We start from the raw sequence: 17045 nt of genomic DNA on the forward strand, positions 1-17045 counted from the left end.
GCCAGCCAAGAAGACATGAAACGCTGGTATGACGAAAATGCCTCAGCCATCGAGTTCGAGCCGGGCCAGCAAGTCTGGGTCATGTCACCCGTGGACCCCTGCGCCCTGCAGGACAAGTGTACCGGGCCCTTCAAGGTAGTTGAGAGGAAGAGCCCCGTCACCTACCTGGTCGACATGGAGTCCCCGAGGAACCCCCTCCGAGTCCTGCACGCCAACCGGCTCAAGCCCCACTTTGCCCGAACTGAACTAAGCCTACTGCTGGCTACCGACGATGGGGGCGAAAGTGACTCCGAGCCCCTACCAGACCTCCTGGGGTCCTCGGGCCAAGACGGCTCCTTGGAGGGCGTCCGCCTCTCCGCCACCCTGACACCAGAACAGCGCCATGATTGCCAGAAGCTGCTGCAACCTTTCGCTGCCCTCTTCTCTCTCACGCCCGGGGTGACCCCCTGGTGCGTCCACGACGTGGACACGGGGGACAGCCCGCCTGTACGACACCGTGCTTAAAGAGTACCTGACCGAGTCCGAGCCTGCATACAGACCGAGGTCGCCAAAATGCTCGCCCTCGGAGTCATCGAGCCTTCCGACAGCCCGTGGGCCAGCCCGGTAGTCTTGGTGCTGAAGGCCGCCGCCCCCGGCACTGCCCCCGAACTCAGATTTTGTGTCGACTACCGGGGCCTGAACGCAGTCACCAAGACCGATGCCCACCCCTTGCCACGAGCAGACAAGCTGATCGATCGCTTAGGGGCCGCCCGCTACCTAAGCACCTTTGATCTCACCGCTGGGTACTGGCAGATCAAGCTCACTCCCGGCGCCCAAGAACGATCAGCCTTTTCCACCCCCGATGGGCACTACCACTTTCGGGTAATGCCCTTCGGTATGAAGAACGCCCCAGCGACCTTTCAGAGGCTTGTAAACAAGGTCCTGGCCGGACTAGAAGCCTTCAGCGCGGCCTACCTCGACGACATTGGTGTCTTCAGCGACCACTGGGCCAAGCACCTAGGGCACCTTGGGGAAGTCCTGGCCGCTCTCCAAAGAGCCGGGCTCACCATTAAGGCCAGTAAATGCCAGATCGGTCAAGGATCTGTGACCTATCTGGGCCACCAGGTGGGGAGTGGCCAGGTGGCGCCCCTCCAGTTAAAAGTCGACGCCATCCAGGCGTGGGAGCCCCCCGCAACCCAAACCGCTGTCCGGGCCTTCCTAGGCCTCACAGGCTACTACCGACGATTCATCAAGGATTATGGCAGCATTGTGGGCCCCCTTACGGAACTCACTTCAAAAAAACAGCCCAAGGCGGTGCACTGGACGCCCCGCTGTCAGACCGCGTTTGATGCTCTCAAGGCGGCCATGTGCGCTGCCCCTGTGCTACAGGCCCCCGACTACAGCAAGGAATTTGTAGTCCAGACCGATGCCTCGGAGTACAGGGTCGGGGCGGTCCTCTCCCAGCTGGACGCCAAGGGCCTCGACCGACCGGTGGCCTTTATCAGCCGCCGACTGCTGCTGCGAGAACAGAGGTGGAGCACCATCGAGCGGGAGGCCTTCGCTGTGGTATGGGCTCTCAAGAAGCTCCGGCCCTACCTTTTCGGCACCCACTTCCGGGTCCAGACTGACCACCGGCCCTTGCGGTGGCTCATGCAAATGCAGGGCGAGAACCCCAAGCTGTTGCGCTGGTCCATCTCGCTGCAAGGGATGGACTTCACTGTGGAACACCGGCCCGGCAACGACCACGCCAATGCGGACGGCCTGTCCCGATTCTTCCGCCTCGGCGAGGAGAACCCCCAAGGAGATGAGTGACTCTCCCTGCCTTCAGCTGGGGGGGACGCATGTGGGAGCCGGCCTCGTGGCGTGGTCCTGTTTCCCCGCGCTAAGCCGCACGAGGTCCCATGCACCTCGGGGCTCCTCCATTTTGGATTATACGTCACTCCACGTGACCACCTGCGTGACCCCGCTTCACCCGGCCTCTGTCCCAGCGAGGCCCGACATCAAGGCGCCAACCCCTGGCCCGGGGGATACTACGAGAACCCTTCCCACTCCCGGCAGAGGGCAGTATCGATGGGACCCCCAACCGTCCTTCCACACCTAGGTGCGATCGCCCGACAGCTCTCTGGGGCCTGGCGCCTCTCCTGCTGGGCGTCTGGCCGCTCCCTACTCGGCCTCTCCGCCCCCTCCGGGCGCAAGGGTCCGGACATCAAAGGGCTCCAGTCCTATATCTGGGGCGACCCGACAACAGGACAGTAGTTGTATCCTGGAGTCAAGAGCCCTGCTGATCGGATCGCGGCTGACCCTACGGAAGAAGACTCACCTTGAACCCACCCTCTGAGCCCTGCTGATGACGTCGCGGCTCCACCGTGCTTAAAGACCTTCACGAACCTTTGGAGCCCTGCTGACGCTGTCGCGGCCCGACCTTGTTGAACATTACCATCAGAGCCCAGCTGACCTCGTCGCGGCTCGACCGAAGCGGACCTACCACCGGAGCCCTGCTGACTGTGTCGCGGCTCAACCTAAGCGGAACTACCACCCGAGCCCTGCAGACGCCGTCGCGGCTCCCCACGTCCGAGCCGCTCTGAGACCAGCTCTCAAGGTCCGGCGCAGAGCCTCCCGTACCTGGTTGGTACTAAGACTGTCCCGCTACCCTATCCCTCTAACAGACATTGAGACTCTTATAGGATCCCTTGATCCCACTGTAAATATTGAACGTACTACTGCTGATAAAGAACCAAGTCACGCAAGTGTTATTGAGTCCTGTGTGGTGGTATTACTGGGCCTAGTACGATCATAGGAGAAAGACCTCCCCGAGGGGGCTTCTCAGCGGCGCTCGGCTATAACTTTGCGGTAGGAAGGTGCCCCGGAATAGTCCCTCCGACTACCCGGTGGTCCTCCCTCCAACACTATGCATAGATTCCACCACCATAGTTTAATGATACACACACGGATTCATACTCCATAGTTGAAAAGCACACGCTGTACACAGATTCACATACCATATCTGAATGGTGCACGCTATACACAGATTCATTCTCCATGGTTTAATGTTGCACACTGCACACAGATTCATACTTCATAGTTTAATGGTGCACACTGTGCACAGATTCATACTTCATAGTTTAATGGTGCACATTGTACACAGATTCAAACTCTATGGTTTAATGGTGCACACTGTTCACACATTCATACTCCATAGTTTATTGGTGTACACTGTAAACAGATTCATAGTCCATAGTTTAACTGCACACAGATCCCCACTGCACAGCCTATTGGTTCACACTGGACACAAATTCATACACCATATATTAATGGTGCACACTGTACACAGATTCATAATCCATAGTTTAATCGTGCACACTGTACACAGATTCATACTCCATAGATTAATGGTACAAATGCTACACAGATTCATACTCCATAGTTTAATACTGCACACAGATTCATAATCCATAGTTAAATGGTGCACACTGTACAGAGATTCATACTCCATACTTTAATGGTGCACACTGTACACAGATAATACTCCTTAGTTTAGTGGTGCACACATTAAACAGATTCATACTCCATAGATTAATGGTGCACACTGTACACAGATTCATCCTCCATAGTTTGATGGTGAACAATGTACAGTGAAAGCACTCCATAGAATAATGGTGCACACTGTACACAGATTCATACTCCATAGTTTAATGGTGCACTCCATACTTTAATGGTGCATACCTTGCACAGATTCAAACACAATACTTTAATAATACACAGATTCATACTCCAGAGTTGAGTGGCACACACTGTACTCAGATTCACATACCATATCTCAATGGTGCACACTATAACCAGATTCATACTTCTTGTTTTAATGTGGTACACTGTACACAGCTTCATACTTCATAGTTTAATGGTGCACATTTTACAAAGATTTATACTTCATAGTTTAATGGTTCACACTGTGCAGATTCATATCCCATAGTTTAATGGTTCACACTGTACACAGATTCATACTTCATCGTTTAATAGTGCACACTGTACACAGTTTCATAATCCATGGTTTCATGGCACACACTTTACACAGATTCAGACTCCATTGTTTAAGTGTGCACATTGTACACAGAAAATACTCCACAGATCAATGATGCACATTGTATACTGATAGTACTGCATAGATTAATGGTGCACGCTGTACACAGATTCATAATCCATGGTTTCATGGCACACAATTCACACAGATTCAGACTCCATTGTTTAAGTGTGCACATTGTACACAGAAAATACTCCATAGTTTAATGATGCACATTGTACACAGATTCATACTCTATGGTTTAACTACACACATATCCCCACTGCACAGTCTAACGGTGAACACTGTAAACAGATTCATACTCCATAGTTTAACTGCACAAAGATCTCCACTGCACGGCCTATTGGTGCACACTGGACACATATTCATACGCCATAGTTTAATGGTGCAAACTGTACAGAGATTCATAATCCATGGTTTCATGGCGTACACTTTACACAGATTCAGACTCCATTGTTTAATGGTGCACACGGTGATTTTAACTGAGATTTAATGGTGAACAGCACATCTGGATCCCCACTGAGAAGAGAAACGTTTACCACTGCTGCTCTTCCAGGCTACTGAATGTCTTCCAGTTACAGAGTAGACAGCCTTTAACGGAGCCGCCTTGACCAATGTACATCATCTACCTGTCAAACATAGCAAGAAGTGCACCGAGACCGGGGTTGTAAGTGCCACATAATACCTTTATTTCAATCTATGCTATACAAGTGCCCAGTCTGGGCCAGACATAAATAAGTGCAATAGGTCCTTCGATAAGAGAGATGTCCTCTAAAGATCCCCGTCTAGTCCATCCTGGGCAGGTCTTCAGGAACAAGATGGTGGGCCTAGAAGCAAGAGAGTGTGGAGAGACAGGGTTATATGTGCTATAAACTACTGTGTCTGGTGCGTGGCCATGTATCATCAAGGAGACCGATTCCCCAGGCTTGGAACAATCATAGGGTTCGATTCACAAAGGTAAACTCAACTGAAAGTCGAACTTTACAACTTACCGTATTCACAAAGGGCATTTACGAGTTATAAAGTTAGACTTTTGTCTCAGTTTAACTTAAGGTTTGGTCTCGGTTAGCCTTAAGACCAAAACTTAAGCTAAACTGAGACAAAAGTCTAACTTTACTACTCGTAAGTGCCCTTTGTGAATACCAAAAGGCGTAAAGTTAGACTTTCATCCCAGTTTACCCATAGACCCTTTGTCTGATGCCTGATGCCCCCCAATCAAGGAGATCACCTTGGATCCCAGACTGCTGCCCCAGGTTTAGAGCCATTGTACATCCTTTAGCCAGTGTGTGCTGCCTCCGATACATCATGGAGACATCCGTGGACCACATATCTTGATCTGAGGGCTCCTGGCCATGGCGCCCACCATAGACCCTAGACCTCAGCACTAGATCTTTCATCTGCACAAGGTCCAGCTCTGAGGTGCTCATCTCCTGCTCAGGATTTGGTGCCTGATGGACCCCCAGTACTGGAGACCCCCAAGGACCCTAGACTGCTGCCCAGAACTTGAACCATCATGCCTCCTTCATCTGAATCATCATGACCCTCCGGGCAAGAGACCACCTTGGACCCTAGACTGCTGCCCAGATGTAGCAGTGCACATGTGACATGAATAGATGTTTCTGGAGCACTTTTTTATATTAGCTCAGATCCACTTTCCTAATCACCTTTTCAGTGTCTTGTACCTACTAGATTATACACACCAAAACGACAGACCCCGGTGTTACACCCTAGATAGTGCAGTGGCATTTATAGCAGGGCCCGGCCCCCTTTGATGATTACCTTTTCAATGTCTTGCACCTCATAGTTTATACACACCCCACCATGAACCCTTGACTTTCATCCTAGACAATGTGGTGACTTGTGTGGCTAGGCTCAGCTCCCCTTTACTCATCGCCTTCTTACCATTGGGACCTTGGTGCCTTATGGCGCCAACTTGAGAGCCTTGTCTATTGCCCTAGCCCTTCAAGCGTCACCTTTCCTCCATTCGGCCCCTGACACTCCCAGATATGGAGACCATCAGAAACCCAAGGCTTGGCCTTTTCTGACCATATTCCAGAATGTGTGAGTTGTACACACTGCATCAGATGCAAGTGAGATGAAGGTGCGAGTGAAGCGCTCTGGTCTCCACCTCACACAGCATCACCGCTGGCACCTCTTTCATTCAAAGAACAAAAGCGGAACCAAGCACGTCTAAACCACGCATATGCCTTTACACTCATATGCGTGGTTTAGATGTTAGTCGTGATTAGCGCTCTAGACCCGAAGCGAATGGGAAGGGGGTGAGAGGTGTTGCAGACTTGGAGGCACTTCCTGCCCAGATGAGGAACGGCTTGGTGAGTAAGTTTTCAGGGAGAGTTTGGGGTCTGGGAAGTTTTTAGGGCTCAGGGCGGGTGGTCAGGTTACTTTATAAGACCGAGAGGCTGGTTTTGGGGCTCAGGGCGGGGAGCTGGACAGTTTGCAGAGCCGTGTTTTAGGGCTTCATGATGGGGGGGTCAGGGTACTCTTCAAAGGATGGGGGACGGTTTTAGGGCTATTGGCGCAGGGCTGGGGTGCTTTTAGGGCTGGGAGCAGGTTTTAGGGCTCAGGGCAAGAGGTTGCTTTCAAGGCTGGGGGATGGGTTTTAGGGCTCAGGGCATGGGGCTGGGGTGTTTTTTAGGGCTGGTGTGGGTTTGTTTTTAGGGCTGCGGGCCACTTTTAGGACTGGGGTGTTTTTAGGACTGGGGTCGGGGTCGTACTCAGGGCAGGGAGCCGTGTTTTGGGGCCCAGGGAGGGGACTAGGGTGTAACCTTAACCTTGCAGATGCCTTTACCAATTGAGCCATTACAACTAAATTAGTTGTAAAGGCATGCGGTATAATGCCATGCGGGGTTAAAATGCAGTCGTTTTTAAGACCGAGTTGTTCAGACATGAGTGGTTGGGGATTCCATGGTTCCGGCATAAAACCATTCACTAGTAGTAAAGTTACGCCCGATTCACAAAGGTAAACTGAAACGAAAGTGTAACTTTACGACTTTCGGTATTCACAAAGGGCATTTAAGAGTAGTTAGATTAATGTAAGTTTAGGTCTCAGTTAGACTTAAGCCCAAAACTTATGTTAAACCGAGACGAAAGTCTAACTTCACTACTCAAAGTGACCTTTGTGAATACCGAAGGTCGTAAAGTTAGGCTTTCGTCTCAGTTTCCCTTTGTGAATCGGGCCGGCAGTGCTTGGGTCATTTCTTCGACACGGTGTGACCTTCTCATAGATGTACAGGCACTGTGGGCCTGGTCTCGCCAATTCCTCACGCAGCGCAGTGTAGTAGCTGCAAATGCTGCGCTGCGCTGCATGAGATGGAAAGAGCAGAAGAGTTCCAAATGTGCTGAGGCGGGGCCCTCTCCTCCCCGCCCCCTGGTGTGCGATCGGTGAGCTGTGTGCCACTCACACACTGATTGCACCATAGTGCAAGAGTGTCTCTGTGAGTTGAGCATAGGGTTTGTACTGGAAGGACAGCGTTCCAGTACAAAACACTACGCTTAGACTCATTTTAAACATTTTCCCACTTTGTATGCGTGCTGTACACATGCAAAGTCAGAAAATAAAGGAGAAATAAAGCAATTCTCCTTCATAGCGCCTAACTGAAGAGTGTGCTATGTTCTGATGCTAAACCCTGTCTAATATATTGAATTAATTGGGTTTAACCTCAGAAACCTTTGGTGGTTGCATGGGAATGCTCGTGCACCCCCCATGAGATGCCCCCTTGCTCTAAGTAAAGTAAAGCGGCGTTACTGTTACGTTAATTCCAGCGCTAAACAAGTTTAAATCGGATTTTGCGTCGATTTGCGTGACAAACGTAAAATCTTAGTAAATGTGCCCCTATGTGTCCTACTTATAGACTCATATCAAGGTTTTGCCTCGCTCTTGCGCCCCGCAATGGGGCGCAAGGGTGATGCAAAACCTAAGTGAGAATCATCCCGCCACACAAAGCCAACTTGCATGGCGTGGTCAATCTGGAGTCCCACAAGGAAGCGCAAATCGCTGCCTCGTGTTCTCTGCCCAATTGAGGCCTTTCTTGGGTGGAGCATGGGTGTTCCCACGCATCCATCCATGGGTTTTGGTGCATTCCCAGATTTACCATTAGTGGTAGATGTGGGAATGCATCAGAATTCTAACCCTGCCCAGGGGAGGGGTAACAAGGAGAAATATCTTTTTTTGTCCTCGATTTTCCTCTTTCTACGTGTGCTACACTCTGCAGCACACGTAGAAAGAGGAAAATGTTTCTGAGGGTTGTTTTCGTGCAGGAAGGACACCTTTCCCTCCTGCACAAAAACACTGCCCACAACTCAGGCCCCCTAGCACCATGATGCGCGTGTGCCCGTGTTTGCGGTAGGCAGCCAAATGTGCGCCAGTGCTAGGAAAGGACAAGAATGCTCAGATAATGTTCAATGCAGCACATTCCAGACCGTTCCCTTCAACACAGCGCCGCGCTGCAAGGGGACTTTCTCCATTTTGCTGCGTGAAAAAATGATAAATGTGTGCCTCGGTATCGGGGTTCCTTGTGCGGACGCTGCACTGCCTTTTTACATCTGCAGGGACACTACGCGTCCTTCGGGAATGAGACAGAATATTGAGGAAAAATCTTCGACTCACCATAACATCAGTGAAAAATATTGTGGAATTGAAATATAGTTGTCAAGAATATCGATTTGTAGTTAAGTAATATTGATTTTTAAAATATAGACGTCAATAATATCGTTTGCAAAAATATCGTTGTTAAAAATATCGTTTTTTAATGATTGATATGTTTTTTGTATATATTTTACATGTATATGACATCATTTTTTTGTCTAATTATTGTTTATATTTCTCACTATCTCAGTTAAGTTTTTAGTAGTTACGAAATTGAATTTGACAAAATGTTGTGTTTTTTAGTTCTGTTTCGGGTCTGGGTTTATAGGGGTATAGGGTGGAAAGTAATTTATTTATAATAAATTAATGATTATTATTTAATTGATATTATTTAATTATTTGACAATTAATTATGTTAATTATGTAACCGGTTTGGTTTTTAGGTGTAGGTTTTGGGGTAAAGAGTGAGAATTAGTTTATTTGTAATGTATTATTAATTAGTTGGCAATAATAACTAATTAATTGATCATTAATTATGTTAATTGTGTATTTAATTTATTTAAATGTGGATTGTGGGGGTATGGGGTTAAACGGTAGAAAGTCATTCATTTTTAATTTAATAATAATTGGTTGTTAATTATTATTAACTAATTGATAATTAATTTTCTTAATTGGTTAAATAAATGTTTTTCAGGTTTGGTTTGTGGAGTTTATAGGGGTTAAAGGTGGGGAGTAAATTATTTTATTTTATTTGTTAATTACTTGTGAAATACTAATAATGATTCAATTCTAAATCAATTAATTTAATTGTCTTAATAATAGTTTTTTTGTTTAATTTTAGGTTGGGGTTGTGGGGTTTATAGGGGTAAAGGGTGAGAAGTTAGTTCATTTTAATAAATTTATATATGTTTTTGATAAATAATATTTGTTTAATTGATAAAAAATTATGTTAATTGTGCAATTACATTTTGTTTAATTTATATGTGGGTTGTGAGTTTTTTAGGGGTATGGGGTAGAAAGTAAATTACTTTTACATGTTTAATATGATCAAATTAATAATATTTTTTCAACATATATTTTGATTTATTTAATTTTGTTCAAGATATTTTACTTGTTTTTAATGTTGCACTGACGGGAGTGGGAATAATACCCTTTACCCCTCTGTAATCAAACACGTTCCCTGCTCTTGCACGGACGGGAGTGGGAGTATCATTCTTTTTGTTAAATATTAGATTCATTGTTGTGGTCGTTTCACTGGGAATGCTCAATTGTAATATTTTCAAATGTTGTATTTTAATTCATTTTATATCCATTATAGGATAGGAGTTAGAGTAGTAAATCTTATTTTTGTGTAATGTAAAGACTTTTTTTTATTGTTGTGTTGTGTTAGGTGGGAGTACTTATTTTTATAATTATTTAGTATAAAACTGTTTTTTATGTATTTGGAAATGTATATGTATTTATTAAAAGTTGTAAAACTTTATTTTATGTTGTAATTTATAGAATTATATGTTTGCTTTATTATAATATTAATATTTAAAAATGTCAATATTTTTTGTTTGTAAAGTATTTCTTATTGAATTGTAAGAAATATGTGTTGTTTATATATATATATTTTCTTTAATTGTTTTTCTTTTCTAATATTTTATGTTTTTGGTATATTTAAATATGTATACATATATTTTTGATAATATTATTTTATTTATGAGTTGTTTAAATTATATTATTTAAAATATTAGTTAATTTATATTTTATATATATGTATGTTCAGATATATATACATATATATGTGTGTGTGTTTACATTCTTAAAAGTATGTTTATTTGTTATATTTGTTACAATATACATTTAAATATATTTTATTTTTTTATAAATTAATGTTAGTATTTAATATATGTTTATTTTAATTTTTTTAATTATTTATTTTTAAAAATCGATATTAAATACTATGGGCCTCATTACGATGTCGGTCGGAAAGCATTCGGGTTCGGGGAGTTCGACTGACCGATTATGATGGTCCCGAAAACAGTTCATTCGGACTCCCATTGACTTCAATGGAAGCCTGTGTTCTGACCAACAACACAGGCTTCCATTGAAGAAAGGGGTGGTAGCAGAAAACCATGCACCCTGTGGAAGGCACCCATAGTGCCTGGCACACTGTGCATGTTTGCAAAGAGGGGTCCCAAGGGTACCCACACGGGCCACAACCAGAGGCCTCCGGGTAAAGGGAGGCCTGCTATGGGCCCCCAAAATCAGTTTCCAACAGTGTCAGACAAACCGATTCGGAAAGGCCATCAAAATCCGACATTGTAATCGCTCGGTCGGAAACGCGGGCCATAGAACTATATGATTCGGCATCAAACAGCTAGAAGTTTCCGAATGCCGGTTGGAACTGAGTCGGATGGACCGAAGAGTTACCTTACATCGTAATGAAGCCATATATTAGTATAAATTAGATATTGTTTTCAATATTTTTGTACTTACCTTTTTCAAGTATAGGCAGTCAATAATTTTGTATTTCATATTTTTTTCCTCGATATTCTGGCAGTGAACCACGTCCTTCTTATAGAATCAGTGATTGGGTTCATTGTGCAGACACTGCATGATAGTCTTAGAGTTGTATGGATACTGCAAGGCAGATTTACTAGATTCTCAAGGAGCGCAGTGCAGCTGCTGTAAATGCTGCGCTGAGTGAAAATCAGTCAATCAAAAAATCAATCAGAGTACTTGTAAATCGCGCTACTTACCCATGAGGGTCCCAAGGCGCTGAGGGGATGGGGGGGTGCTACTGCTCGAAGAGCCAGGTCTTGAGAAGTCTTATGAAGGCCAGTAGGTCTTGGGTCTGCCGTAGGTGGGTGGGGAGGGTGTTCCAGGTCTAGGCGGCGAAGTAGGAGAAGGATCTGCCGCCGGAGGTGTTTCGTTGGATGCGGGGGACAGCGGCGAGGGCGACGCTGCGGAGAGGAGCTAGCGGGTGGGGGTGTAGAAGCTGAGTCTGCTGTTCAGGTAGGCTGGTCCGGTGTTGTGGAGTGCTTTGTGTGCGTGGGTGAGGAGCTTGAAGGTGATCCTCTTGTCGACGGGGAGCCAGTGTAGGTCTCTCAGGTGGGGGGTGATGTGGCTGCGGCGGGGGACGATGACGATCAGTCGGGCGGAGGCGTTTTGGATTTGTTGTAGTCGTCGGAGGTGTTTGGCTGGGATTCCTGCGTAGAGTGCGTTGCGGTAGTCCAGTCTGCTGCTGACGAGGGCCTGTGTCACCGTTCTTGTTTCGGTCGGGATCCACTTGTAGATCCTGCGGAGCATGCGGAGGGTGTTGTAGCAGGAGGAGGAGACGGAGTTGACCTGCTTAGACATGGAGAGGGAGGAGTCGAGGATGAATCCTAGATTGGGTGCATGGTCGGTGGGTGTTGGTGCTGTTCCCAGTGTGGTCAGCCACCAGGAGTCGTCCCAGGCTGAGGGGGTGGGTCCGAGGATGAGGACTTCTGTCTTGTCCGAGTTCAGCTTCAGACGGCTGCTCCTCATCCAGTCGGTGACGGCCTTCATTCCCTCGTAGAGGATGGCTTTGGCGGTGTGTGGGTCCTTGGTGAGGGAGAGGATGAGCTGGGTGTCGTCGGCGTAGGAGATGATGTTGAGGTCGTAAAGGCGGGCCACTTGTGCGAGGGGGGCCATGTAGACGTTGAACAGCGTCGGGATGTGCCCTGGGGGACGCCGCAGAGGATGTCGGTGGCTTCGGATCGGAAGGGTGAGAGGCAGACACTCTGGGTTCTGCCGGAGAGGAAGGACGTGGTCCAGTTAAGAGCCTTCTCTTGAATTCCGCCTGCTAGGAGGCGTGTCTTTAGAGTGCCTTGGCAGACCGTGTCGAAGGCTGCTGACAGGTCCAGGAGGATGAGGGTTGATGTTTTGCCGTTGTCTAGTTGGTACCTGATGTTGTCTGTGGCGGCGATGAGGGCTGTCTCGGTGCTGTGGTTTCATCTGAATCCGGACTGGGATGGGTCCAAGATGTTGTTGTCTTCCAGGTGGCGAGTCAGTTGCATGTTGACGATTTTCTCGATGACCTTTGCCGGGAAGGGGAGCAGGGAGATGGGCCGGAAGTTCTTGAGGTCCTTGGGGTCCGCTTTGGGCTTCTTGAGGTGGGCGTTGATTTCGGCGTGCTTCCAGATTTCCGGGAATGTCGCTGTTACGAAGGAGATGTTGATGACCTTTCGTAGTTGGGGTGCGATGGCTGCATCTCCTTTGTTGAAAACGTGGTGTGGGCACGGGTCAGACGGAGATCCCGAGTGGATGGAGTTCATGACCTTGTGTGTCTCGTCGCATTGACGTTGGACCAGGAGGTCAGAAGGTTGGCGCTGGTGGTGTTCACAGGGGGGTGGAGTCTGGCGTAGTCGGGGCGGTCGTGGTGTTGAAGCGGTCCTGGATGTCAGCGATCTTGCGCTGGAAGAAGATGCCTAGTGAGTCGCACAGTTCTTGAGGGTGGGATGTCGTTGGAGAGTTCCTTTACGATGCTGAAGAGCACTTTGCTGTCGTGTGCGTCGTTATCCAGGCGGTCTTTGAAGGAGGATCTCTTGGCTAATCTGATGAGGTGGTGGTGTCTGCGGGTGGCGTCCTTGAGGGCTGCGTGGTTTTCCGGTGTGCGTTCGTGGAGCCATGTCTTCTCCAATTTCTGGCATGCGCGTTTGGAGGTCTGGAGTTCATCGGTGAACCAGGTGGCTCTCTTGTTGGCGTGGATTTCTTGAACGGGCGAGGGTGTTGGCACAGTCGTCGATCCACTGTCTGAGGTTGCGGGCTGCGGCGTCTGGGTTGGTGGCCTCGGTGGGTGGGTTCTTGGCAAGGGAGGTGATCAGCTGGTCTTCGGTGACTTTGCTCCAGCCGCGGCGAGGCAGCTGTTGGGTGCGGTGGTGCATGGTTGGTTTCTTGAAGGCGAAATCGATGCAGCGGTGGTCGGTCCAGTGGAGTTCGGTGGTGTGGTCGAGAGCGACGTGGGAGCCTGTGGAGAAGACTGGATCCAGCGTGTGGCCGGCCGCATGGGTGGGTGCGGTGATGAGATGTCTGAGGCCGAGGTTGGTGAGGTTATCGATCAGGGTGGCGGAGTTGGCGTCGTTGTTGTTCTCGAGGTGGAAGTTCAGGTCCCCGAGGAGGATATAGTCCGTGGAGGCGAGTGCATGGGTGCTGGCGAGGTCGGTGATGGAGTCACTGAACTGAGCCCGGAGTCCGGGGGGTCTGGAGATGAGTGTTCCTCTGAGGGTGGTGTTGGGGTCGGTGTGGATCTTGAAGTGCAGGTGTTCGGCGGTGTTGAGGGTGTCATCTGCGTGGGTGGCGACCTTGAGGGTGGACTTTTGGATGATGGCTATTCCTCCTCCGATTCCGTTGGCGCAATCCCTGCGGGTGATCTTGTAGCCGTCCGGGATGGCTATGGCGATGTCGGGCGCAGATGAGTCGTTCCACCAGGTCTCGGTCAGGAAGGCCACGTCTGGGGCAGAGGTGTCGAGCAGATTCCAGAGCTCGACGGCGTGTTTGCGTGCGGAGCGGGTGTTGAGGAGTAAGCAGCGGAGGTGGTTGGGTCCAGTCCTTGGAGGTTTGGTGGTTCTGTCGCAGGTGAAGCTGCAGGTGTGGCAGGAGAAGGGTCCGTGGGTCCATTTCGGGGCGGCCTGGAAGCAGGTGTGGTTTCGGCCGGCGTTGAGTGAGTGGAGGGTGCTGGCATCGTAGTGGATTCTGGTGTCGTGGCGTTCGCGGGATCCAGGGGTTCTGGCGCTGGGCACGGTCCGGGCGCAGACGGGTGCAGACGGGCTTGCGTTAGGCGCACCTTCGGCGCGCGGCTGCTGCGCGGCCGGTTCTCGGCCTGCATATGAGGTGGCTTGGGAGGGAGGAGCAGCTGGGAGGTGGGAGCGGGGAGGCCAATGGGTGTGCAGGGGGCGGGGCTGCGGGGGAGCAGCGGCGGGAAGGGCCGGAACGGGAGCGGCGTGGGGGGAACTGGCGCGCAGGGCAGAGGGGAAGGAAAAAGGAAAAAGAACCCAGGAACAAGGAGGCAGCAAGGCGGCAGGAACCAGGCAGTCAGGTGACAAGCAGCGGCGTGGGGGCGACCTGCCTGTAAGTAGGGTCAGAGGTCGCTCCTGCTAATGCTTCTCGGCCTGCATATGAGGTGGCTTGGGAGGGAGGAGCAGCTGGCAGGCGGGAGCGGGGAGGCCAGTGGGTGTGCAGGGGGGAAGGGCCACGGGGGAGCAGCGGCGGAAAGGACCGGAATGCGATGTGGGGGCGGGAGGGAAGTGGCGCACAGGGCAGAGGGGAAGGAAAAAGGAAAAAGAACCCAGGAACAAGGTGGCAGCAAGGAGGCAGGAACCAGGCGGTCAGGTGATGAGCAGCGGCGTGGGGGAGACCTGCCTGCAAGCAGGGTCAGAGGTCGAAAAGGAGAGGGCTTTGCACCATAGTGCAAGGGTGTTTCTGTGAGTCTATACTAGGATTAGTACACAATACCATGGTTAGACTAACTTTAAACCTTTTCCCACTTTGTATGTGGGCTGTACAATGCGGCACACATGCAAAGCCAAAAAAGAAAGAAGAAATGAAAGCATTTCCCCTCATAAAAGAGGCAGCAATGTCTCACTCTAAACCCTGTCTACTTTTTTTAAGTATATACTGCTGAGGTTCAAAAACCCTGGGTGGCTGCATGGGAATGCCCATACACCGGCCATGGTACGCACCCTTGGCGCTAAGTGATTAGAAGCAGACCTATGCGCTGCATTGTGCTACTTTCCAGATATTTTCCAGCGCTTAATAAGTTAAGTGCTGGAAAGAAAATTAGAAAAAAAATGTTCCAGCGTTGATTTGCATCATTTTAGTGTCACAAACACAGCGATCAACTTTAACAAATATACCTCAGCTTGTCCTTCTTATAAAAACCGGGGCAGACTTACTAAGATTTTACGCCGTGTTTGTATCACAAAAGCGACACAAATTGGCGCAAAACCTTTTTGTCTGATTTATTTTTTTAGCTCTGGAAATAAAGTCAAAGTAATGTGATGCAAAACATAGCGCGGCTCTGAATTACTTAGTGCCAAGGGGCGTACCATGGATGGTGCATGGGCGTTCCCATGCAACCACCCAAGGTTTCTGACGCTAAACCCAATTTACAAAAAAAAAGTAGTCCGGGTTTAACATCAGAAAATAGCAGATCCTTCCCCCAGGCGCTATGAGGGAGAAGGCTAGCGTTACTTACCCAGCATGCATCTGTTCTTGGCATTTAGAGCTGTAGATTCACATGCTTTGAGACTCCTGCCGTATAGATTTGGGTCCGGATGTTTGCAAGTTGTTTTTCTTCGAAGAAGTCTTTCCAATCACAAGGTAAGGTGACTCCTCCTTTTGGTGATGGTGTGCTTATGCATCGACTCCATTGTTAAATTCATAAGAGGGTGAGAATGGAGTGAGTGTAGTAAAGAGATGTCCATGCGTAGATAATGTAAATAAGGAGTACTGCAACAACTAATCAATCAATCAATCACTGCATTTGTAAATCGTGCTACATACCCGAGAGGGTCACAAGGCGCTGGGGAGGGGGGGGGGGCGCTACTGGTCGAAGAGCCAGGTCTTGAGGAGTCTTCTGAAGACCAGCAGGTCCTGGGTCTGTCGTAGGATGGTGGGGAGAGTGTTCCAGGTCTTAGCGGCGAGGTAGGAGAAGGTGGGAGGGTGCATGTGAGTCTCCAGCTCTACATGCCAAGAACAGATGCTTACTGGGTAAGTAACATAATCCGTTCGAGGAATGTGTGCTCTACATACACATGCTTTGCATAGACTATATAGCAGTATTCCCCCAAAGCGGTGGCTAACCAGTGGGTGTTGCAGTTGTTTGAAAAAGTGTTTTTAGCACTGCTTGCCCTACATGTTGACATGCTAGTACATCCACACAACAATGTTGGTAAATGTGTGTGGTGTAGATCATGTAGTTGCTTTACATAGGTCACTCATATGCCATAGATGCCCATATTTTACGAGTGAAATGTGCTCTAGGGGTATAGATAAAGTTCTTTTTGCTTTTGCATAGCAAGTTTGAGTGCATTTAACAATCCATCTTGAAATGCCAGATTTAGGGATAGGTTTGCCCTTGTGAGGGGGTGCAAATACAACAAACAGTTGCTTTGTTTTACGAAAATCTTTTGTCCTTTCAATGTAATACAGTAACGCTCTCCTGACATCAAGTGTGTGAAGAGCTCGTTCTGCTACAGAATCAGGTTGAGGGAAGAACACAGGTAACTCAACTGATTGGTTAAGATGAAAAGTAGAAACCACTTTAGGAATGAGTTTTGGGTTAGTGCAAAGAACTACCCCATCTTTAAGAAGCTGAAAGAAGGGTTCTTCTAAGGGTAATGCCTGTAGCTCTCCAACTGTCCTTAATAAAGT

At 48.6% G+C, this 17045-nt stretch overlaps 1 protein-coding gene across 3 annotated transcripts in view; it reads right to left on the bottom strand.

The window, feature by feature from the left end:
* LOC146808665 (von Willebrand factor A domain-containing protein 7-like) overlaps positions 1 to 17045 on the bottom strand; it is a 455939-nt gene that overhangs the window by 66990 nt on the left and 371904 nt on the right. The window contains exon 17 of one of the 3 annotated variants that reach the window (XM_085615460.1): positions 4726 to 4884. The exons of the other annotated variants lie outside the window; for them this stretch is intronic. Coding sequence (XP_085471586.1) covers positions 4843 to 4884 — 42 coding nt within the window. The 3' untranslated portion in view covers positions 4726 to 4842. Of the gene's footprint in view, positions 1 to 4725; positions 4885 to 17045 lie in introns of those variants that run through there. 3 annotated transcript variants of the gene reach the window in all.

Source organism: Triturus cristatus, chromosome 7 (genome assembly GCF_964204655.1).
Source record: "Triturus cristatus chromosome 7, aTriCri1.1, whole genome shotgun sequence".
Lineage (NCBI taxonomy): Eukaryota > Metazoa > Chordata > Amphibia > Caudata > Salamandridae > Triturus > Triturus cristatus.